Source organism: Penicillium diatomitis (assembly GCF_028827545.1).
Source record: "Penicillium diatomitis strain IBT 30728 chromosome Unknown utg000008l_segment0_segment0, whole genome shotgun sequence".
Taxonomy (NCBI): domain Eukaryota; kingdom Fungi; phylum Ascomycota; class Eurotiomycetes; order Eurotiales; family Aspergillaceae; genus Penicillium; species Penicillium diatomitis.
In genome coordinates this window covers 150779-174649 of record NW_026623180.1, presented here as the reverse complement: position 1 = coordinate 174649, position 23871 = coordinate 150779, and the positions used below count along the sequence as shown (strand labels likewise).

The following is a 23871-nucleotide window of genomic DNA, read 5'->3' as shown; positions in this document are numbered from 1 at the left end:
GATCAGACGTATTGGGCCTCGTCGTGGTAGATAATAGACTTGAGACTCGTAGACGAGTATGAGGTCATTTTCAACCTTGCCCTCCCCTGACTCAAGTGATCACCAAACTACAAAGCCTGGTTGGCCACTGCAGTCGAGCCTCGTCAGCGTCGCCACTGCCGAGCAACTGGTCGCGGATGCAAATCCGGGCGGAACAGTGTAGCCTAGCATCGGCAAAGCCGCAGTCGACCCGATATTATTATTATGACCGACGCATTGATCTACCACCAACTCCCGCTGGACTTGAAAATCACATGTTGTCTCTTGCCTATATTACATACACCGTTGTCAGTTTTGCACTCGGCATTCTTTGTACGACACTCCTACGAGTTGATAGATCCACTCAACGTGGCAGGTTTTGACCCCCATCAGACCACATCGTCCATAGTTCACCGTTCACCTTCACCACCCCAAACTCTCAGGAATCCCGGAAAAGGGAACCCAACGCTCTACCGCTCCGCTCCGCCTTCTAATCAACTTTCCTCCTTATTTCCAGCGTAGCATTTCAACACTCGTTTCACGAGGCGCTCTTTTTCGCTCGCTTGTTTGTACTTCTTCGGTGGAATACCTGCTTTCGCACAGGTCACTGTTGACAATGTCTGGCTCTATGCATCTGTCCCGCCTCCGACGATGGTTTCTTGCCTCGCCGCCCATTGAGTTTGCCATCAACAATTTGAAGGAGCTCCTCGTGGGCGCTCTTCGACAAGGCCCAATTCCGCAACATGTCGCCTTTGTGATGGATGGAAATCGCCGGTTCGCCAGATGCCACGGAATTGAGACGGTGGAAGGTCATAACCTGGGGTTTGAGGCGCTGGCTAGGGTACGTTACTCTCCTGAAAGAGGACAACGCTTCGGCGAATTTGAGGCGTCGCGCGACAGCAATTGCAGTCGCCGTCTTCCCGTCCGCTTTATGTTCATTAAGGCTGACCGTGCAACCGATTGTCTAGATCCTCGAGGTCTGCTACAAAAGTGGCGTCAAGGTCGTGACTATCTACGCCTTCAGTATCGAGAACTTCAAGCGCTCCAAATTCGAGGTCGATGCGCTCATGGATATGGCCAAGGTAAAATTGTCACAAATGGCGCAACACGGAGACCTGCTGGATAGATACGGAGCGCAAGTTCGCGTGCTCGGGCGCCTGGATCTTCTCAAACCGGACGTGCTCGCCGCTGTCAACAAGGCCGTCGACCTGACCAGCCGCAACGGCGACCGCGTGTTGAACATCTGCTTTCCGTACACCTCTCGCGACGAGATCACGACTGCGATTCGGGACACCGTGAGAGATTATAGCACACCACTTCGTTCTGATCCCCCTGCAAACGGCATCTCTCGAACGCCTTTCTCTGAATCCCACATCACGCACCACATTCGGGCGCAAGCGCGCTGCTCTTCAAAGGTTCCGGATCCGCAAAGCGATTCGGAATCGTCGTCTGCAGAATCGTCGGCTCTTGATGATGACTCCTCCTCTCGTAATGACTCAGCCAGTCGCATTTACGAGTCCGGATCGTCTTTCTCGTCGTCTACGACCCTTCACCTCGGCCCACAAGATGGACATCACACCAAGGGTGCGGCTTTGGGTCACCCCTCAGACACGGAAACACCTTCTTTCCTGTCACCAGAGACGATATCGCGCCATATTCTTACGGAGAACATGCTGACAAAGGGCACACCGCCTCTTGACATGCTCGTGCGGACGTCGGGCGTGGAGCGTTTGAGCGATTTTATGCTCTGGCAATGCCACGAGGCAACTGAGATTGTTTTCCTCGATGTGTTGTGGCCTGAATTCGATCTGTGGCATTTCCTGCCCGTGCTTCTGGGCTGGCAGCGGCGCATCTCCAAGTCGCGTCAGAATCCCAACGGCGAAGGTGATTTCGCCGGCGATAGTCCCGAGGGCAAGGGCCAGCTGGACAATATAGTCATGCTAGGCAACAAGTTGAAGGCGACTTAGACCTCGCTTTGGTTGGTGTTATTCTTACCCTTCTTTTTTTCTTAATGTGTGGGCTCTTTCTTCTGTCGTTCTCCGCATGTCGTGGCGTTCGTGCATACTTCGACAAACCAGGCCGTTCTTGAGCGTAGCCTATATACACCGGCAGTCCCCTTGCAATTATCATCAAAATACCCTGTCAGACTGCGCTTCTGCTCTTCACTTCTATATAATTGACACGCTGAACATCGCTATACATCCCCTCGAGAGTTGATCCTCATGTGTCTTGAACTGCAAATAGTTCATCACTCGTCACCGGTGTTCCTCCCTCCACATGGCGCTCAGACGGGAGCGTTCTGCTATTAGTCATGGCTGCTGCCATCACCTACCTAGTACGCTTCAATCTCAATCGTTTGCCCGCTATGGCATTTGAAATCAGTACACATCAGTTGGTTCCCATTGTTTACGGGCGAACAGGGTGAGCTGCTTGGGAAATTTAATTTGATCACTCTCCCGAACATGTGAACCGGTGTCAACTTGTCAGGAAGATTTTTCAGGACTTGACTACATCTCAAGCCATATCGACTGTAAAGGGGTTGTCGACAAGCGTCCATGTTCACCCCGAGCCAAGACTCAACTGCCGAATACAGTAACCCATCCCCATTACGTAGTGCGATCCTGTGATGGAAGCACCTCTGGGCCCTGGCGGGCACCGAGACTCTCCACCGCTTCGACCAACTCCCCGCACCGATACCGGCCACGTGATAGACACTGACTCAACTGGGTCGAGATCAAAAGAAAGTAACGCACTTTTCTCGCACCCACAATCATCCACATCAATTGGCAAATCTATATTCACAATGGTCAAGTCAATTGCTGGTTCCAAGGTTCTCCTGCTCGGTTCAGGCTTCGGTAAGTGTCTTATCCCTCAATGGACCTCAATTCTGTGTCTTATATTGTAGGCCGGAATGCCCCGCCGTCTGAGCTTTCCCCAGGATTATGGACGATACATCCACCGTGCATTCAATGAACCATAGTCACTGACAATCCGTTCAATTACAGTCACCAAGCCTACCGTTGAAGTCTTGAGCAAGGCCGACGTGGAGGTCACTGTCGGTATGTGTTCCCTCTTTGTAATAACGCGTTGCCTACTACATGTTAGCTTGCTGCCCACAAATCGAGCCCCCCCCCCCCCCCCCAACAACCACTGCCTATCTTCAAGTGCACATCGCAGCCATTGAAGGTCGCTGCAGACCAATGACACCGCTTTCTTGAGTAATTAGACGGGGTTTCTGCTAACTCGCGAAATGGGATGAATAGCCTGCCGAACCCTCGAGAGCGCCAAGGCCCTCGCCTCTGACTTCAAGAACACCAAGGCCATCTCCCTGGATGTCAGCGATGATGCCGCTCTGGACAAGGCAATGGAGCAGGTCGATGTGGTCGTCTCATTGATTCCCTACACTTTCCATGCTACCGTGATCAAGTCTGCCATCCGTACCAAGAAGCACGTCGTCACCACCTCCTATGTCTCCCCGGCCATGGAGGAGCTCAATGAGGAGTGCAAGAAGGCCGGTATTACTGTGATGAACGAGATTGGACTGGGTAAGAGTCACTGGCTTCCGCTTCTCAACTTCTTATCGTACTAATTTCTCCTCTGCCATGCAGACCCGGGTATTGATCATCTCTGTAAGGATCCATATGTGCGTGATGTTATTCATCCAAGGTGAGACGCTAATCATTTGCTATAGATGCCGTCAAGACCATCTCCGAGGTTCACGCCGCCGGTGGCAAGGTCACCAGCTTCATCTCCTTCTGTGGTGGTCTTCCCGCCCCCGAGGCTTCCAACAATCCCCTTGGTTACAAGTTCTCTTGGTCCAGCCGCGGGGTGTTGCTCGCTCTCCGCAACGCTGCCAAGATCTACCAGGATGGCAAGGTCGTCAGCATCGATGGCCCTGACTTGATGGCTACCGCCAAGCCTTACTTCATTTACCCCGGTTTTGCTTTTGTGGGCTACCCCAACCGTGATTCTACCCCCTTCCGCGAGCGTTACGAGATGCCCGAGGCCCAGACCGTCATCCGTGGTACCCTGCGCTACCAGGGATTCCCGGAGATGATCAAGGTTCTCGTCGATATTGGTTTCCTCAAGGACGACGCCAACCCCGTCTTTGACAGCGCCGTCCCTTGGAAGGAGGCTACCGCCAAGGTCCTTGGTGCCGCCTCTTCCTCGGAGCAGGACCTCACCTCCGCCGTCCAGAGCAAGACCAGCTTCCCCAACAAGGAAGAGCGCGATCGTCTTCTCGGCGGTCTCCGCTGGATCGGCCTCTTCTCCGACGAGCCCATTACGCCTCGTGGCAACGCCCTCGACACTCTTTGCGCCACCCTAGAGAAGAAGATGCAGTACGGACCCAACGAGCGTGACATGGTCATGCTGCAGCACCGTTTTGAAATCGAGAATAAGGACGGCTCCAAGGAGACGCGAACCTCGACCCTGTGCGAGTACGGTAACCCTACCGGTTACTCTGCCATGGCTAAGCTGGTGGGCGTGCCTTGTGGTGTGGCTGTCAAGCAGGTCCTTGACGGCACGATTTCTCAAAAGGGCGTTCTTGCTCCCATGACCATGGAGATCTGTGCTCCCCTCCTCAAGACTCTGAAGGAGGAGTATGGTATCGAGATGGAGGAGCGCACTCTGTAACTGCACTGACTCCCTTGTCCAACAAAATGTTTCTTGTTAGCCTAACCATGTCACCGGATCTAGCCAAAAAAAAATGAAATGGATCATATACTGAAAGACAAAATAACTCATGATTGAATGCGCAAAGCCTTTCCAAACCACATAGGAGCGGTTCAAGAGCCACGTAAAAGTGACTACAGGATGGTTAATTTGTTACCGAATCGAATCAAGATCCAGTACCAGGGTAACTGAATGTCCAGTCCCGAGTATACTGTTAGGTTCTTGTTTGGCTTCCGTACACATTATCTCAATGCGTCGAGCGCGATGCTTCCTTGAGAGAACGATATCATTATCATAATATCTCATTTATGTTTGTCTATCGTAGCATCGTTCTAGCTCACAGTTCATCTTCCAAAAGTGGGTGGAGGCATCATTAGAGGAAAGAAGATGAAAGTCACAAACAGAGAGACCCACCAAATTACAAAACAGCCATCGACAGAAGCGTTGATGCATGCACACAACACTCTCGGGCAGGGTGAGATAGAAACGGACCCAGTCCCCACTACAGCTTCATGAACACTTCTCTGCTGCGCCTCACTCACGACAATGAAGAGAAGAACAACACAGGCTGCCGGTCTATCGCCCGAGTATCTCTTTGTCTGGGTTTCTGCCTCCGAGTGTGGTTCGCATGGGCTTGTAGTGGTAATGATGTGGTGGATTTGGGATAGAAATGCAAAGAGCTAGCCTTTTTTGAACGACATTAAGCGGCTAGGGAAATGGCACGGAGTCGCTCAGAGAATAGTGCCAAACCTACACCCAACAGAAGAACGAGCAAACAGGTCAGTAATGAGGTCCGCAATAACGACTTGGAAGACTCGAATCTGGATTGAAAAAGAAGAGGACCACGTATTGGTGAAAGTGCTTGCATCTTAGGGGAAGGGGGGATCTTCAACATACCCGAAAGTCTGCTTGATGCTGCGGACGTAGTACAGCTCCCAGTTTTGCTTGGTGACGTCCTCCTGACCAACAGGGACACCGGACCATTCGACGCGCATCTGGGTCACACCATCAACGTCGTTCTGGTCCAGGTTGATCTGGAGGGTGCTGTGATGTCCCTCGGGCCACTGGGCAAGGCGCCACTTCTGAACAATTTGCTTGGGCGCATCGAGTTTGACGTACTCGCCAGTGACATTGCCGTCGAAGATGGCAAACTTGCCGCCGGGTTGAGCGCCTTCGAACTGACGGGGGGCGCCTCGTGTGAACGCCGCGATGCGCTGGGGGTCGGTAAAGGTGGCGTAGAGCTCCTCCGCGGTAGTACGGAACTCGTCTGACGCATTGACAGTGGTGGTATTCACTGCCACCTTACCGGTGGTGGAAGTTGTGGTGGTAGTGGATGGAGCGCTCTCCTTCTTTTTGGTCTGAGGGTGGACGGGGGCAGGGGTGAAGCCAGCGGAGGGATTGACACCGGGAGCGTGCTGAAGATCCTTCGCATGCTCGGTGATCAGGGCACCGGTGAGAGTAGCGAGCTTCTTGCGAAGCTGAGGAAGAATCTTGGACCGGACGAGATCCTTCACGGGCTGCTTTGAGGAGGCATCGGAGTGAATGTCAATCTCGAACTGAGACGATTTTCACGTTAGTCAAAACTGGTTCGGTTTTTGGTGCAGCGCGCTAGAGTACTGCGCCACGAGCACAATGCAAGGGGGATGCTTATTTAGGGAACGTACGACGTACTCATCTTCCTCGGTGTCGTGAGCTACCTCCGGGACGGTGATAGTACCGGAGACGTCCTCATCGTCCTTGGTCTTACCTATCGAAAAGTTTCAGCTGCTGCCATCATGGAAACAGGAAGATTTTCGCGGACTACAAACCTGAATACTCTAACGACAGCTTCACGTCGTACAAGGTAATGACTTTGCCCTTGCGCTGGCTGACATCTACGTCGCCATTCATGGAAGTCACCTTGTCTACTTTGGCCGAGACTCCATCTTGTTCAGCACTGATGGTGCTCACTTGCTCCTGCAGGTACTCCTTGGCCCAGCCAGAGGCGTCCTTGTTCACCCAGTGCCAGTTGTTGGGGTTGTGGAGGACCATGGTGTTGACGGACTATGAGAATAATGAAAAATTTGTGTGCACTGGGAATATTGCGAGGGATGGACAAGGTCGAGGAGAATATCTTCCGTCTTCAATTTTCTTTCTTTCCAGGAGAAATTGTTTGTCTTCTGAAATTTTCTTCCAAGCTCTTTCCAAACGATCAGGTGATTGGAGGGTGCGCAGACAGCTTCCTTCCGAAATTAATTCTAAATCTTTTAATGGGATGAAATTAGCCATTATTCTCAGCAACGTGGAAGTGATGTGAGAGGAACGTAAGGTGAAAGCCACAAATTTTCAGGACCAGCTGCGTATATTTGCCGGCCGTAAAGCTACTCAGCAAGTGAATGACAGACGAATCCATCATTCCTCTGACTGGTGCCAGCTGCATCTCATCATTTTGGGCAGACAAGTGGGCTCGAAAGAGATCGAGTCATTGCCAGGTTGTGGAATGTGCCAAGTAGTATAATAGACGGACTTACAGGTTGTGAAGCCTTGTTCATGCAGTGGAGGAAAGACAAAAAAGACAATTCTTGCAAGAAGAACAGAAATGGATCGAGTGAGAGAGGAAACTCGGTTTTTGAGTGAAACTGGTTCGGGACGGAAGACTCTAGAAGACATGATCACGTGACTGTGGTGGATAGAGTAGGGTTGACCAAGTGGATACAGTCTGTCGGTGGGCGTGCGAAACTTCCTCAAATCTACGAGATCGGTCATTGATGTGGTCGGGACAGCGTCTACGCCGTCTAGTATATATCAATTATGTTCGTGTTCGTCTTCCATGTTCGAATAGTAAAACGGTTTCATGCAATAGCTGCAAAATTTGCACTTCTGGTCTATCGCAGAACAGAAGGGGGATATCATAAACGAGTGAAATCGACTTTCTGATGACAATGTCAAAACTGGCGAGCAGGATAGCACAGGGTGGTATCTGCTCTGATTAGAGCTTCTTATTCTTGTTCCAGTTGTTCCAGGTCCTCCCACGCATCTTCAGCCAACAGCTGATTCTTGACCCGTTCGCGTAGACCCTGGATCTGGCTCCCCAGAGCCTCCGTCCATTGTCCCTCCACGGTTGCAACTTTCTCCTTAAGGTCCGCGGTGAGCGTGACTTCCTCGTCGGCCCTTGCGAGCTGCATCTGCTCTCTAACGGCGTCCTCGGGCTTGCCTTGCCAGATGAGCTCGGCCTCGGCGAGGTTGCGACTGGCGCGCATCACGGCTGATCGCACTTCATGAAGAAGGCACAAGAGATTGGTCTGGGATTCAATGTACTGGTAGCTGGACCTCTCGGCATGCGACAACAGCGAATAAAGGTATTGCAGAGGATGCTTGTGATAGCTCGGGTTCTCAATGTATTCCTCAGCGGGGATCTGGACTTGGAATCCACGCAGATTTTCGGGAACCTGTTGAACAAGCGCTAGCAAGGACGGCGCAATGTCCCAGAATGCCGAGAGCTGAATTTCTACCCCTCGGATGACGTTTTGTTCAATGACATCCAGGAATGATTCAAGTCTACCGAGTGCTGATGTCTCGTACTGGATGCGTCGATCCATGGCATCTTTTGCAAAGAATGCTAGAGTTTCTCGAATCTTTTCTTCATTTTTCCCTTGCTGATACGGCAGAATGGCGACCGACTTGTACTTTTCGTCACGAGCTCTGACAAGCTCAAATGCCTCTCGATGGAGCTGTTCACGCGCCTCGAATAGCCATTTGAGTTGAGTCAACTTTTCGAGCAACTCGGGGTTCTCATCGCCTTCCTCCTGTGTCTGATCGGGTGTTTCACGTTGAGCATCGTCGAACAAGCGGTTACTTAGCTCGTCAATACAGTTGGTTGCTCTGCTGATCCTATCGGTAATGATACCATTCATAGGATTTAGCACGGTATCTTGATAGATGTCGAGCTGTCGCTTAGCCAAGTCCCGTTCCCGTTGGTTCTGATCTGACAACATGGCAGCTTCCGCCTCAGCTGCCTCGGCAAAGCTGATGCTGCCCTCTTGGATTTGGTTTTGAATATTGGCCTTGAACTGAGAACGCCCTTCCGCCACCTGACTCTGGTGTTCTTGGATCATTCTCTCAACATCCGAGGTATACCGCTCTCGAGTGGCCTTGATCTCAGTCAAATCGGTGATGGAGCGGACGATCGTCCGGTATGAGACGAGATCGGGGTGGCTGTTGTTGACTGCGGGATAGTGGCGTGGATACGGAGGTGGAAGAGTGACCAATCGAGATATATCTAACTTGTAGCTTGTCGTATACTGAGCTCGCTCATTCCTGCCAGGCCCCGGAAAGCCACCAGTCTCGTCGGACCAGCCGGACTTCTCGGGTGGGTACTCGTCAGGGCCATATGGCACCTGCTGCCCTGAGTAATTGGCCTCGGTATCGTCAAGTCTCGAAGGTGTCCGCTCCTGGTCCCATTGCAGGCTGTCCTTTGCTAGGCCCATATATTTGGACTCTCGCTTAGATCGCTGTATTCTTCGCGCAACGCCGTCGCTGCTGGAACCAGTTTTTGATTCCCACCATCGACTAGGGGCCCTGCCACGGGAGCTCATTTCATCGTTGCTCATGCCGAGACTGGCAATTGGTGACAAACAAGGCTGATAGTTATTCCACCAAGCCGATTCAGGACGGATCGGTCTATTTGAGGGTATTTCTAACGTGGGTGTCGGCTTTGCTGGCTTCGTTGATAGTGCATCGGGCTGAATGGTCGCAGTTGGCATCTCAAAAAGCTTGGAACGGACTTCTGTAACCTGCGCAGAGGCAGCGTCAAACACTGCAGCATACCGTTGTCGGCGAATTTGAGATTCGGCAATGATAAAATTATTGAATATTCTCAAAGCATCAGCCTCATCCACTGCGGCGGCTTCTTCCTCGATGAATTTGAGATGTCTCTGAATTGTACTTTGGACAAATTCTGCGTCTTGTTTGATGATCGACTCAGGGGAGGCCCCTGGGGCTTCCTGCTGGACAGAAAATCGATTCGGTGAGAGTGGTGCAATTCCGGGGATCCGGTCATTCGGAAGATGTAGTAGATGGGAAATCGGACGATCCTCTGGGCCCCTGGATGCTGCACGAGAGCGTGACTGTGGCTCTTTGCCAGAATTGAGGGGTGGTGTGGGAAGCGCCTTGGGTGGTACAAGTTGAGCTTCTCTTTGACTGTTACGAGAAGATGGACCTCCCCCAGGAGAGAACGGCGGCGTTGGAGCAAAGCTGGTGGCCTGGCCAGCGGTGCCTGAGTCTGGTTTGGGCGACGAGTATGAGGAAGACCTATCGGAGAATAGACCACCAGATGACGCCCTTGACCTCGAAGGTGCAGGCTGGCTATCTGAACCTATGCTCCTTGTACTCCGCGGTGTGAACCTGGAAGTAGATGGCTGGCGTGAATGTTCGGGCTGGTTTTTTGCCTCGGGAAGCACCAAGTTTGACGGCACAAGTTGATCCAGCGCATCTGCCCAGGGGGTCGGACTCGTGGCCGACACCGCACTCATGTCTTCAAAGTGCTGACTCTGACGATTGCGTCGCTCAATCCTCCTCTCACGAATGCCTTTTGCACTGGGATCACGAATTGCTGCGCTGCGGAAGAGACCGCTGCCGCCACTTCCAGGGGTTCGTTGAGACTGTTGGATTTGCCCATTCGAGTCCAATAGATCACCCGTATCCGCTGCCTTCATCGCCTTCACGGTATCAATATGAAGCGGTTCTCGATCGCTGGTGGGCCGGTGATTCATATACTCTTCGTCAACCCAATCTGCTGGTGTCGGCGGAATGCTACCCAGCCCGGTGCCCATCAATGGCGGTGGTCGCGCACGATTTCGGCCGGCACCCTGTACCGTTCGAGCCGAGGACGATTCTGACGATCCGCTAACACTGGCTGAGCCCGCAACCGGGGGTGGACCCGGAGGTGGTGGTGGCAGCGGCATGCCAGGTCCCCAGCTACTTGCCGGTGAGGTGCCCCTGGAAAGATTTGGCGGTCTTGGGTAGCTTGTGTTGCTAACAACAGCACCTGCAGAGGCCGCCCGCCGGGATGCTGGAGGCCTCGATGGCGACTCTAACTGAGCTGGAGTCAACCCTAGCCCATGGTTTTGTGGCGCAGGCGATGAGTGAGTTTGCTCATATGAGACTGATATCGCTCGAGGTTGCGAGCTAGATGGTGCGTTGTATGGAGAACCCTGATATGTGCTGATTCGAGACTGAGACATAGATCTTGATCCTGGAGGAGGTGGTGGAGGAGGCAGCGACTGTCGGTGAATATCTACATCGTTGCCATAGACCATCGATATTGGGCGTGGGCGAGGAGCGGGCCGTTGATTGAAATCCGCAGCATGATCATATCCCGCCGTCGCGTGTGACTGATGCGGGGGCGTTACGGTCGCGTGAGATACTGCCGGAGCACTTGGGCTGGCATGAGCATAGGACTCTCCGTGTCCGGAGCTATGGTTGTGAGGAGGTGAATAGGGCGGTGGTGGTGGGGATAATGATGATTCTACGAGATATTCCTGTCAGTTGATGAGAGCCCTTCGTTTATAATTTGCGATGCTCTTGAAATTGCCACCGACCCGTCTGAACTCGCTGCTGCTGTGCGGCATGATGCAAGGTAGGTTGCTGCGCATACCCTGGTTGGGAGCTGTGTCCGCCGACAGGGCCCCAGTCTTGCGGGTTGTATGGCATACTGAACTGCCTCGCCGCCATGGAGGAAGACGACGCCGACCTGGCGTTGTGCGGCGATGCAACAGCTGGGGATACGCCGTGCGTAAATGGACTCGAGAGAGACGTGGACGACAGAGGAGTTGATGCGTGTTGAAATTGCGCAGCATTCAACGCAGTCATGAGCGACAGCGGCTGCGCTGCATGCTCTCGACGACCAGGCGATGGATAGTTGCTCGTCGTAGCAGATGACGACCAGCCGGAATAATCGGGATTCATCGGCTGCTCGTCAGCTCCATGTCTCGATTGTACCCAGCTTTTGAGGCTCAGAATGTACGTCAGTCACTTGATTGGGTATTCTTGCAAAGACACTCTCAGTGACCAAGGGTGTATATTCAGATGTTCCCAGCAGAGCACATCTTACCTATTCATCTCGGCCTTGTCCACTCGTCAGGCCGAACGGCGGTTCACGGCCATGATTCACTTCGTGGTGGATCCGAAAGACGCGATGAAGAAAGCGAGTCGACAGAGAAGGAGGACCTTGTTCTCCAGATCGACAGAACGACAACTGACCCCTCGGCTGAACATGTGCAGAATATTTGGAGGCAGCATCAGGGCAGTCATCCCGGCGTTGGAAGGACCAATTACTGCGAGTCAAATGAACGGCACAAGACCCTAGAGTGGGAGAACGAGCAGGTCTATATTTGGAACAAGGGAACAAGCTTCTGGATTCATGGACTGATCCCAGACAGCCCGAATGGTAGACGATCGTCGAGAATTCATCGACTCAAGTCGGAAGGAGACGAGAATATGCACTCTAGCGGTGCCCATCACATGCGGATCTGTGATGGGCGCTTATCGCAGTCGCTGAGAGGCCAGCACGGCCGCCCCCGCATCGGCCGGCTTGGCCGCTGAACGAACCAGCTTCACTGCCAGCAGTGCTGAGGCTTACACGTACCAACCTCTCGCACATAAACCCTGTCCTGGGATGTGGTAGATGCAAGCTACAGGCTAGAAGGATGCTCCAAAGAAAAGTTGGGCTGTTGTGAAACACGTTCAAGTGAGGAATCGTGTAATTTTTTTGTCTCGGCTCTTTTACTACTGCAGACTAAATTCGAAACATACCAAGGCCGCAGCAACTCGGCCGGGCGGTTTGGACCGGGACCGAGACCGCTAGCTGCCGAGGAATTCCAGGTCGATGGTGGGATCAACGCTGTTGAACAAACTCTGCTAGACTTGGTCATGGTCAGTGAAAACATTCATCGACCGAGTGTAACAGATGGAAACAATGGGAAGGGGTAGAGGGGTTCAGATTCAAAGCCCTGTCACAGGCGGTGGTCATCAATTGAAAAATCCTTATGTTGACCGTCGTGATAAAAAATATAGTAAATCATCATGTAAGAGAAAGGAAGGGGGGAGGCAGTGACCAAGAGGATATGTAGCTTGGTACTTACAGTAGCCTGAGACTTTGCCCAGCAAAATCAGCTGTGACGAAAGACGTTTTCCTAGGCTTGAATTGCTCGTCAGCACTGAGAACTGAGAGTGGTTCGTGGTGGCAACGGAGGCGATCCACATGACTGATCAGTCATGACTTTTCTCGTCTTCGCCAGCGAAAAGCCGGCTTGGACATATGCTTGTCTTTTGTTTGTGTCGTTTCATCACAAGGGTATCATGGTGGGCAAGAATGAGAAGCGGTGCGACGTACACCAATAATCAGTAGCGGCCGTGGAGCTATGAGCTATGGGTAGAGCAATGGAAAAACTACTGTAGGCCAGATGATTAGCAATTGGAATCAAGAGGCGTCATGCATGTTGATCGAGAGAAGGTTTTCAGAAAGGCATGAATGGTATTAAAAAGAATGTTGTCTGCATCGATAACTCGAATAAGACTCGTCATCTAGGTAATCATCATAAAACAAAATGGGCAGTGAAAGTACGGCGGCGTCATGACTAACCTTTGTTCAAATTGTCTACGATAGAGAAGAGTGGATTCACCGCCCATTACTGCTCGATATGGTTAGCGACTCGCTGCAAGAAGCACGAATGAGTCGATGTGAGCAATGAGATCAGTCTCAGTGGGCGAGGTTTTCTAGGCCTGCCGCAAAAGGGCGTCTCCTTCATGACCGGCCATTGTCAAATGACCGTCGGAGCCCAGTGCCGTTTCATCTTCGTGACGAGGGTTGTGCAGAAGTGACGCGGCCATTGCTTACCAGTCAGGTGAAGGCACTCTTGAATCTGAAAGAGATCTTTTTTGAATTGTCAGCACACATTCATCACGATGAATAGAAGTGGATCAAGAGCAAAATAGATATGAGTTGCAAATCAGTCAAGCCATTAGTTGTCGTCAGAGATCCGAAGACCTTGGACGGTAATTTCCAGCGTATATTATACGAAATGATCATCATGCAAGCAGAGGGAGTGTCAGAAGGGATGAAGCAAAGTTGTCTTACCAGATTCAAGAGGATATCATCACGAGGACTAAGGCTGGTTCCGAGGAAGTTCTAGCAGAACGCAAGTTAGCTTTCTGGATCTCACTGGTCACTCAATGCAAAAATGTAGAAGCCATGGTGAGGTGATCAGCCTGACGTGCAATAACAGAAGTTTCATTCCCAAAGAGGGTCAAAGACTCTAGTTTGAATTTGGTTATGGTTATCATCATAATGGGGAGGGTTTGGTGTGCGGTGCGGATGAACAAGGAAATTGTTGACATAGCGCAGTCTTACCCAAAAGTCAGATCCTGCAAAGGGATCGTCGTTAGTGTGATCAAGTCATTGAGACTCGATAAAAGTGTGAAATCGTGCCATTTGGCACGAGATATTCTTTTTGCTTTTGGCTAAAACATTGCAAGCCATGCAAATTGCACTGTTGAAGAAAGAGAGAGTGAGAAATTCAAATCGAACTTTTTCAAGCTCCGAAGCGACGGAACTTTGTTGTGCCGGTGCGCGATACGCTAGCCTTCTCGGACTAGCGCCTCCGACAGCCGCAATATTTTCGGCCTGAGGTTTTCCACGCACGCCTCTGTAAATCATGATGTCCGTGCTTCATTTGAAGTGCTCCCTTCCAACCTGAAGGCAATCCTGTCTTAAGTAGGTAACTAGTGCGACTTTACGTCAGCACGTAAAGTAAGAATGCTAGTTCGTTCCCGAAGACGGCCATGGATTTAAGGCGTGGGTAGAAATGCTTCTAAAAGGATGTGTGAACGAGAATGCCGGTGACAGAGAGTAGTCATAGTGGATATGGATGAAAATTTCCCAAGCGGTGGTCTCGGCCGTTTCCTGCGTCAAGACCTCATCATTATTGAGTCCTCCTTTTTAAGTAGGCACGATCCGTTCCATGAGGATTTGGCGCATAAGGCGAATCTATTGATTAGAATATCTAATTGACCCTTAGTATATCTTTTCAGAGGCTTAAACTTGACTTTTTCGAACTATGATCGGACAGACCTTCAGCTCCTTTAATCTGCTTGTGACTCTCCAGTAGATTTGCGCGGACTACTAGCTACATATTTTTCTCGGGTTTGTTCTACGCCCTCCAAATTCAGGGCTCCGGTCCTGCCACAAAATTTTATTGGAGAGCGCAGTGCGGCTTTGGTACAGATTCAAGCTGGGGCTTGCATGGTTTTCACCTACTCTTCTATCTGGGCTGTTGATCGTCCTCAAGCCCATCGATTCATGATGCATGTGTTATAGAGCGTGTAGGTACCTGTCCCGGACTTGGCAATTCAGTAGATGGAAAGTGGTGAGATCATACACTTCAACAAGAGGTCAACATCCAACACCTTCCTGGTACCTATCAATGATGAATTGGGACCCCTGGACCTAAATACATAACTCTTTCATTCCTCGGGCTCAGGTCCAAATTAGACTCGCAGATGCAGGTGGCAGTTCATTTCATCCAAAAGGTATCGACACGCGTCTAGCGCATCTGATTGGAGAATCGCTCAACCCGCCTCCCAAGATGTATACTTTTCATTCTCACCCTGTAGGCATCATCGCTCTCATTGCCCATTGCGTTCAATGCGCCAGCGCCCTTATTGTCCTAGGGATCACAGCCTGGGCAGTTCGCGGAACTAAGAATCTAACTGTCATTTTCACACTCGTCATTGTGAGTTACAAGGTCCTCGGGTTGACTATCATTTGGCATCATAGATCAAGCCCAAGAACGAGCATACAACTAATTCCTGTCCAGTCTGTCTTGACACCGGTCTTTTTCGCTCTGTCAACCGGTGTCAGCTGCCTCGGAAGACGGCGAACACGGCCTCTTCCTCTATTTTTGACGGATCTCGTTCTTTCCTACCTGTAAGCCCAAGCCACAATTCCAAGTGCCTTCTTTGCAAGGGTGGCTGCGAGAGATTTGTACTTGCATCCATGAATATGAGGCTGACCTGGGTTGACGATGCTTAAAGATGGCTCACGGCATTCATCTTCCTCGCGCAGAACTTCAACCAGGAGAGTTGCAAAGTGTCACGATGGAACCGAGAAGTCGTTTGCAGTCGGCAATATGCGGCTGAAGCGTTTAGCTTCATCGCCTTGTGAGTCTGTCAAAGTTCCGCTGCTATACCTACTCTTGTTCGCAAGGTCAGGCAAAGGGCTTCATCATTGCTGACAACCGACAGTTTTGTGTCATTCTTGTGCCTCCTGCTAGAGTTCCTTTACGCCCAGTATTACAACCCCGAAGATTACAATCCACCTACTTCCATGGAGCAAACTCGGGCCAGGAACAACCTGCAGGGCAATCTGGAAACCGCCGGTGTCATATAGACACATAGAGGACCTGTTGAGACGGACGGTATCGCCCACCACTCGAAGGACATCACTGAACTCAGCCAGGACTCTCTTTCGTGAATCTGTCACGTTGTTCTTGATGGGGAAGCTGTTCTTGCTTGCGATGTGCGAGAGGTCACCTGGTAATCAGAGTCACTTTCAGTGATATCCATGAGGATGTGTTGACCCAAGAGGAAGATTGAGATCACGCTTGATCTTTCGGCTTCTGGGCTGTCAGTTTATCATAAGCCCGATCTTCTGTCTTCAATCTCATACCTCCAAGCACGCGGAGACATGGTTGACGTAACATTCTTTTGACGGGATCTCGTTACCTTCCTGAGATCAATTTGCATGCATATCCTTAGGCCAAGCTGTGAGATCTCGAGTGGGAGATAAGCTCAGTTGTAGGATTCTCTACGCCCAAGTACGAAGTATATTTAAACACTGTCCGTGGGTCAGCTCGATCAGGCCTGTCACGGGGACACCCGGGGCGCTGCATGATTTTACCGAGTTTACTCTAACCAACGACGACTGTACCTAGCGCTGGACGGAACGAGGTAAGAGTGGAGGAAATTCTTTCTTCCGCCGCAGACTCCGTGAACATGCCTCCTCTGCGCGATTTCAAGAGTATCTCACCGGCATGAGCCGCGAAGCTCAGTGCTCAATGCTCACTAGGATGGAGGCTATCTACGATCTATTACCAGCGTACCACTACCTGAGTGACTACTAGAGGGTAGTGACTAGTGCTGACTAGTAGGTAGTATTCCAGAGGAAGTACCCTAATGCCCGCTGCATGATTTGCCGATAGGAATTGCATCTACTGCGCCTCGATCTTCCTCCACCTTCCGATCTGAGGCTTCCAGGAACCAAATTCGGGGCATGTAGGGCCGAGACTTCGGCAGGCACGGGAAAATAGGGACTCGTGACCCTTAGTAACATTGGGGCCGTGCGATTTGAATCTATAGATGGCCGAGATCATGCGAAAGAGCCCTTCTCTAGGGGTTATGAAATGTACACAGGTACAACAGCAATACTTCTGCCATAGTGATGATTTTTCTAATAGGGACTTCAGAAACTTGACACTTTGACACCATCGGAATACCACTACTGTGACTACAGTCACTACACTAGTACAATGTCCCTTTCGAGATCACCTCTGGTCGATGCAAGGTGTCGGGCAAAGAAAGTCGGTAGATGAGGTCGAGATAGAGCGATAACGCGGGCAAACTCGGCCAGGGGCAAGTGGGCATCGGCGGTTTTTGTTGTGGAGGGTTGGCAAGGGGTCGGGTTGACGAACAAATGGCCGGTTTCAGGAGAAAACCGGAGCAGAGGGAGTAAAAAGGCGCGTTGAACTCCGTTTGAGGGGCTCAGTCTCTCAGAGGGTCACGCGGGGAAAGAATGACGAAAAGGGAGGACCCGCACTGAAGTCACGATGGAGTCGCTCCGCCAAGTCCCCATTCACGGATGATCGATGGTGGGGGGGGCTTCTCGAGTCTCGACACATCCTGGTCCCATGATTCATTTGCAAAAATGATTACTGCGAGACTACCAGTACTCTACTACTCTCGTAGTAGTGAGTCGTGACGACCCAAAAGCTCATACACACTTACTTCCGCACTCTGGCCCGAGCCATCATTTGGATGCTGGGAACAGTATGAAGTTCACTGACGTGGGCGTAGTAGAGTCCCAGATGTGTAAGGTAGGGAGGGAGTCAGGACTGTCAGAGTCGAGGCTACTCTACCTCTCCGTTGTACTGAGTATGAGTATTTATTTTTCAGTTTGAACATGCACCGCTACGCATTTCAAGTTCGGGTATCAATACTAGTGCACAACAAGCGTAACCAGATTCATGAAGATAGCAGTACTGCTACTCCTATCCAGCACGAGGCTGAAGGGCTCGCGGCAGCAGGTGGTACCACTGTAGTCTTTAGTTACTCTGTACTCTGTACATGTTGTCAACGCCGATCTGACTGCCCGGTTTGAGTACTCAACCCTGACGTGGTTCTGGTCCACTCGCTCAACTTGCCTTGTTGGGTCGGCTTGCCACGATACTGGCGACGGAGCTCACAGTATTTGAATGAACCATTGCGCCGATTTAAGGACAGGAGTCTTTCAATTTTTTTTTCCTCCCTCATACCACTCTGCTGTGTTCCTCCCCCATTATTCCACATACTCCTTCTTCCTATACCCTTGCTTTGGTCGTGATCGCAGAGCCGAGGCTATATCCCATCCGCTGCATCTGTACTACTTACCCGCTCCGATAACAACCGCGTACAACCCCACTATAACCACCGTCAATCTACCGTCCAACTAAACCGCTCTCAACTTCCGATCTTCTCGCGTCCCTTGACAATTGGAAACCCAAAAATAAAGTCTCCTTTATTGTTCTTTCGAGACTGACCATATTATTACCTTCCCACCTATCCATATCAACCAGTCACCAAAAAAAAGAAACCAAAGAGACCACTCTCAATTCCCAACATGTCGAGCAACGGAAACGGCGGTGCTGTCGGCAACGAGAACGTGAACTTGGACATTGTCACTCTGACCCGCTTCTTCACGGAAGAGCAGACCAAGTACCCCGAGGCCTCGGGAGACTTCACACTCCTGTGCCATGCCCTGCAATTCTCCTTCAAGTCCATCGCATACTACATCCGTCGTGCCTCGTTGATCAACCTCACCGGGCTGGCTGGCTCCTCCAACACAACCGGTGACGATCAGAAGAAGCTCGACGTGATCGGCAATGACATCTTCATCTCGGCCATGCGCGGCTCCGGCAAGTGCCGTCTCGTCGTCTCCGAGGAAGAAGAGGAGGTGATCACCTTTGACGAGCACCCCAATGCCCGCTACGCCGTCGTCTGTGACCCCATCGACGGCTCCTCCAACCTCGACGCCGGTGTCTCTGTCGGAACCATCTTCGGTATCTTCCAGCTGCCCGAAGAGATCGTGGGCGAAGGCAAGAAGGTCGGTCCCGAGGCCCTGCGCCTTCCCGGCACCGAGCTGGTCGCGGCTGGCTTCACCATGTACGGTGCCTCTGCCCAGCTGGTCATCACCATGCGCGGGGGCGGTGTCAACGGCTTCACTCTCGAGAACTCGCTGGGCGAGTTCATCCTCACTCACCCCAATATGAAACTTCCCGAGACTCGCGCCATCTACTCCGTCAACGAGGGTAACAGCATGTACTGGGACGACTGGTGCAATGAATACTTTGACAGCCTCAAGCGGCCCGGGGAGGGCCAGAAGCCCTACAGCGCCCGGTACATCGGCTCCATGGTCGCTGATGCCTACCGCACCTTGCTGTACGGTGGTATCTTTGCCTACCCCGCCGACAAGAAGAGCCCCAAGGGCAAGCTGCGCATCCTGTACGAGTGTGCGCCCATGGCGATGGTCTTCGAGAACGCTGGCGGTCTCGCTGTGAACTCGCGCATGGAGCGCCTTATGGAGGTCTGCCCCGAGTCTATCCACGATAAGAGCGGCGTCTTCCTCGGCTCCAAGGGAGAAGTCCAAAAGGTCATCGACATGTACAACAAGCACCACAAAGAAGTTTAGGCATGTGACTCTGTCCGCGCGCCGTTGGCCCCCCCCCCCCCCCCCCCCTCCTCTGACCCTCAGTTACTACCGCTCTTCATCAAGCGACCCGTTTTCCACCACATTTTCATGGCTCGCTGGTCTTCCTTATTGTGAAAACACCCTACATGATGACGTCACGATGCCCCTCCAACGATACCTCTTTGTCTGCACTGAGCTTCACGAGGTACCAGTCGCCGCTACCATTCGTGGCTCTGAACTGGTCGGGAGCCATCCTGTATATAGCCTTCAAAGCAATCGAAACCAAAAAAAAAATTCAAATCCAATACCCATTTCTCCAACTGCTAGTTCAAACGTACTCAGCTCTTTTCAGCACCATTATGACAGGACATACAGGTCAACAGTTGCCACTACTCGCCTAACTACTTCGCTTGCTGTGTCCGTGGAGTACTACCCTGAAGGAACGTGGCTTGGGAACGTGGCCAAGTTGGAGAAAACCTTGCACACGCCGTCAGGCGCATACGAGGTAGACACTGTAAGGTTGTAAGACTACATAAGTACTTTGGAATTTCATCACGGATACAGAGCACATGATTGGGGATTTGGGGTGAGACCATATGTATTCTAGAAAAAATATTTCGTACAGTTGTACATGGAGACACGAAGGGCCCTCCCCATCGAGGGACCATCTCATGAAAATGCGAGCAAAGAAAACCGATGAAACAAGATATAGAAAACAAAACGTCAGACGGTGAAAAAGACCGTGATGCAAACGCGTCCCCTTTAGTCTACCGGATCTTCCTCCAGTAGGGTCTTGAAGCTGAATGGCAATAAAGGAATGCCGTCGCCCATGAAATGTTTGCTCATGGCCTCCACCCAGTGGAGACGAAGCGAATGAAGCACTACAGATGATAATTAGCATTCTTTCTCGCACAGTGGCTACGGTGTCCCGATCTTCAGAAAAGGGTGACTTACTGGCTGATACTCCTTCCATGGTGACAAGCACCGCAACACTCAGAACAAGGAACATGTAGATGCAAACCACAGTCAGAATGACACGAGTGACGTGGCTCTCCATGGCAATGGCAGAGCCGATAGTCATGTTCCACAGCACGATAGACAACTGTTGATGGGCCAAGGACAGAGCCCAAAGACGAAGGTACGAAGCAGTGTGAGAAATACAGTTCAAGCAGAACTCAATGGTGTGGATGACTTGGTGAATCATCTCGTCACTGAAGTCGAATTCTTCGTGTTCCTCATCATCAATGTTCTGGGCAATCATAGCGACACCCTCACCGTCGCTGGCCATGCTGTCACGAGCACCATTGGCCCCACCGTTCACATCGCCGTCCTCATCCAAAGCACTGACGCGAGACTGCTCGCCGAGTCCCCGGTAACCGAGAGCGCGGGCGCGGTTGTGCTCATAGCGCAACCAGAACGGCTTGAGGAATAGCATAATGGGCACTTGGATGACAGCAATGAGAAGCAGCAATACTTGAACGGTTGCTTGACCGGAGTAAAGCTTTCCTTGAAGGGTGCCAGGGCTCAGGAACATGAAGATCAGCATGTTCAACAAGCTGGGAGGATCTTGCCCAATCGCCGGCCAATCAACAGACCACTTGTATAGGATCGTCATGGCCAGATAACCGAAGATACACTGGAAGAACAACATGCCAGGCACAAAGTTACCAAGCACATCGACCTTGGATTTGAAATGGCGAGCGTTGATGTACTGGTGAATCAACGCATAGGTCATGTGGGCCCAGCCAAGCAGGATACTCATCTTCATTTTCATACTGTTCGAGAAGAGAAGCGAGTTCTCTGCCTCGTGCCAGTTCCAGTCCAGACCAATGGGGAATCGGTAGCCATCCTTGAGGGTAGCCTCATAGGATTCACCAGCCTTGATATTGTCGGGCCACTGCCATTGACTGGGGAAGAAGGTCAAAGCTCTGGAGAAGACATCGTTGTAGATGAAACCAGTGTAGATCGAGAAAAGACCCATCAGCAACATGATGTAACGACCGTAGAAAGCCATATACGTCAGTTCATCGAGCTTGGTACGCAACAATTTCTTCTCGAAGAGAATCATTGCAGACGCAGCAAGAGCCATGATGAAACCGTGGCCCATATCACCGAACATGACGGCAAAGAGGAAGGGGAAAGTGACAATGGTATAGAGACCGGGATTGACCTCGGAATACTTGGGAACACCGTATGAGTTGATGATGGTCTGGAAAGCCTCGGTGAACTTGTTAGTGCGGACGTAAGTTGGCGGAGTCTTGTTGGTGCGAATCTGATTGACGATAGTGGGCACTGAAAGACCTGCACGATCGTTGACGTCCTGCAAAGTGGATTTGATAAGAGCGAGTGAATTTGTGGGACACCAGGCCTCTGCAATCAGGGTCTTTCGAGCTTGATCGTACGAGAACTTGTTCAAGGTGTCGTAAACTGCTTTCTCTTTCTTGACAATGATCATCCAGGCGGCCAGAGAACGAGCAATCTGGGAAAGCTCTGCATCAAGTGTGCTCTTGGTGTTACGCAGAACGTTGCTGACGTCTCCCAGTCGAGTGTTGACTTCATGGATTTGGTCTCGACGCAGCTCACTGTTCTCATCCACACCATACAGAGAAGCTCCAAGTGATTCAGAGATCTTGCGAATCTTTGCAAGAATGCCCTTTCCGTGGGCAAAGATCACAAAAACATTCTTGTGAATCTCTTCATTGTTGGTCGGGTCGATGATTACTTCGGGGATCTCAGACTGGTTCATGTACAAGTTACCACGGAGAGTGCGCCAGAGAATGCGCTCAAAGGCCCCGATACGATCACGCGGAATAACGCCGGCAACAAATCCAATATTCATCTCGGTGAAGCTCTGCTGGCCTTGAGCGTCGCCATTTGTACCGCCGGGGGCGTGGTGTTCAACGTCGCGAAGGAGAGGTGCTTCGTCATTATCGAACGACTGGCGAATATCTTCGGTATGAGTGTGTGCCTATAGCTTCCAAATTAGCTGATAGTTCACCTGATCGGCAACGCAAGCGCTACTGACCCTGTCGAAGAAACCGCCCGCCTCCCTGAGCACCCAGCGCCATTCGGTCAACTCAACCTCCCGCTTCTTGAGGGTCTCGTAGCTATCATTCAGAGACACGATACGTTGCTCGAGGCTCTCACTGCGCTCCGAGAGTTCATCGATTTCGGAGGCCAGTGGGGCGGCCAAGGTATCAGAGAAGTCGGTCGAGGGCCTCATTGGGACAGCCGCTTTTTCCATCTGAGCGTGGAAGTAACCTGTAACGTGAATGAATCTCGTTAGCTTTCCCTGTCGAAAAAAAACCAAGTGGTGTGCTTGAGGATCAGAGACATACGCAGTTGTCGTTCAACATTATCGAGACGACGAATCTCTTTGGTGAAAGTCCGTTGGAAGGCATTGGTGTCGGGGTTAAGCTGGGAATTACATGTTAGCCGGGGGCCAGTCACTGCGAATGTGCCTGTGATGAACGCGAAACGACAGCAAGGCCCGATCTTACATCTCTGAACTGAACCTGGCCAATCTCGCCAAGTGCACTGACGACCTCTCGTCCGATCTCGTTGGCAATATAGAGCTGGGTCAGGCTCATCTCCGACGAGCGGAAGAAGGTATCCTTCGGAGCCATGGTGGGCAGGAGGCTGAAATGAGCCGAGCCTTATCCACCAAAAGAGATGCAGCCGATGGAGATGGTAGGCAAGCAAAGCGCCTTCGGATAATTCGAGCAAGTCGAATCTGATGCTGCCAGGGCCAGTGAAGCCGCCTACGACAGCTCCTCGGGGCGAGCTGGCCGAGGGTCACATGATATCACGTGCTGGTAGCTCCTACCGTGTCGGGTCAGCTTTGTCGTGCCCAGCCGGCAGCTGCCCGAGATGGGTTCTTAATAGGTCCTTACCATGACTACTGGACCTTTATTGGGAAGCTGAGTGAAACACACTCGCTCGTTGCGTAATACTGTTGAAGCTACCGGAAGAAAGAATAGACTCAATAATCGAACAAGAATTGAACAAGACTTCGCTACCTAATCCGAACATGATCAAAAGCCTCTCCAATGGTGCACGGTATTGCTAGACGAAGCAGGGACTGGGAAGGCTCGGGATTCACAATCACAGCTTTGAAATTCCAGAGCAAATTTCAAATAGTGCAGAACAAACAATGGCTTCAGTACTCAACTTCCATGCGATTGAGAATCCTCTTTCCAGCC

The 23871-nt window shown here is 51.5% G+C and overlaps 9 protein-coding genes across 9 annotated transcripts; 5 read left to right on the top strand and 4 right to left on the bottom strand.

Moving 5' to 3' along the window:
- Window positions 1-634: 634 nt before the first annotated feature.
- Window positions 635-1985, top strand: N7539_006147 (undecaprenyl diphosphate synthase family protein; the record flags this gene model as incomplete). The annotated part of the gene is made up of 2 exons (XM_056935749.1): window positions 635-859; window positions 987-1985. The coding sequence occupies 2 exons, from the start codon at window positions 635-637 to the stop codon at window positions 1983-1985; spliced, it is 1224 nt and encodes a 407-aa protein (XP_056788673.1).
- An 836-nt stretch (window positions 1986-2821) lies between these two features.
- Window positions 2822-4653, top strand: lys9 (saccharopine dehydrogenase (NADP+, L-glutamate-forming); the record flags this gene model as incomplete). The annotated part of the gene is made up of 5 exons (XM_056935748.1): window positions 2822-2873; window positions 3024-3077; window positions 3282-3563; window positions 3627-3647; window positions 3710-4653. The coding sequence occupies 5 exons, from the start codon at window positions 2822-2824 to the stop codon at window positions 4651-4653; spliced, it is 1353 nt and encodes a 450-aa protein (XP_056788672.1).
- Window positions 4654-5561: 908 nt separating this feature from the next.
- N7539_006145 (AHA1 family protein) lies at window positions 5562-6723 on the bottom strand (the record flags this gene model as incomplete). Its single annotated transcript, XM_056935747.1, has 3 exons — window positions 5562-6248; window positions 6357-6439; window positions 6501-6723. 3 exons carry the CDS (start codon window positions 6721-6723, stop codon window positions 5562-5564), a joined length of 993 nt encoding a protein of 330 aa, XP_056788671.1.
- A 947-nt stretch (window positions 6724-7670) lies between these two features.
- N7539_006144 (uncharacterized protein) lies at window positions 7671-11637 on the bottom strand (the record flags this gene model as incomplete). Its single annotated transcript, XM_056935746.1, has 2 exons — window positions 7671-11197; window positions 11271-11637. The coding sequence occupies 2 exons, from the start codon at window positions 11635-11637 to the stop codon at window positions 7671-7673; spliced, it is 3894 nt and encodes a 1297-aa protein (XP_056788670.1).
- An 18-nt stretch (window positions 11638-11655) lies between these two features.
- Window positions 11656-12273, top strand: N7539_006143 (uncharacterized protein; the record flags this gene model as incomplete). The annotated part of the gene is made up of 2 exons (XM_056935745.1): window positions 11656-11691; window positions 11758-12273. 2 exons carry the CDS (start codon window positions 11656-11658, stop codon window positions 12271-12273), a joined length of 552 nt encoding a protein of 183 aa, XP_056788669.1.
- Window positions 12274-13446: 1173 nt separating this feature from the next.
- N7539_006142 (uncharacterized protein) lies at window positions 13447-14386 on the bottom strand (the record flags this gene model as incomplete). The annotated part of the gene is made up of 2 exons (XM_056935744.1): window positions 13447-13562; window positions 14323-14386. 2 exons carry the CDS (start codon window positions 14384-14386, stop codon window positions 13447-13449), a joined length of 180 nt encoding a protein of 59 aa, XP_056788668.1.
- A 928-nt stretch (window positions 14387-15314) lies between these two features.
- Window positions 15315-16117, top strand: N7539_006141 (MARVEL domain-containing protein; the record flags this gene model as incomplete). The annotated part of the gene is made up of 4 exons (XM_056935743.1): window positions 15315-15461; window positions 15546-15655; window positions 15763-15888; window positions 15973-16117. 4 exons carry the CDS (start codon window positions 15315-15317, stop codon window positions 16115-16117), a joined length of 528 nt encoding a protein of 175 aa, XP_056788667.1.
- A 2484-nt stretch (window positions 16118-18601) lies between these two features.
- Window positions 18602-19669, top strand: fbp1 (fructose 1,6-bisphosphate 1-phosphatase; the record flags this gene model as incomplete). The annotated part of the gene is made up of 1 exon (XM_056935742.1): window positions 18602-19669. The coding sequence occupies one exon, from the start codon at window positions 18602-18604 to the stop codon at window positions 19667-19669; it is 1068 nt and encodes a 355-aa protein (XP_056788666.1).
- A 762-nt stretch (window positions 19670-20431) lies between these two features.
- On the bottom strand, window positions 20432-23295 carry N7539_006139 (H(+)-transporting V0 sector ATPase subunit a; the record flags this gene model as incomplete). The annotated part of the gene is made up of 5 exons (XM_056935741.1): window positions 20432-20550; window positions 20624-22637; window positions 22695-22930; window positions 23008-23086; window positions 23170-23295. 5 exons carry the CDS (start codon window positions 23293-23295, stop codon window positions 20432-20434), a joined length of 2574 nt encoding a protein of 857 aa, XP_056788665.1.
- Window positions 23296-23871: the final 576 nt, after the last annotated feature.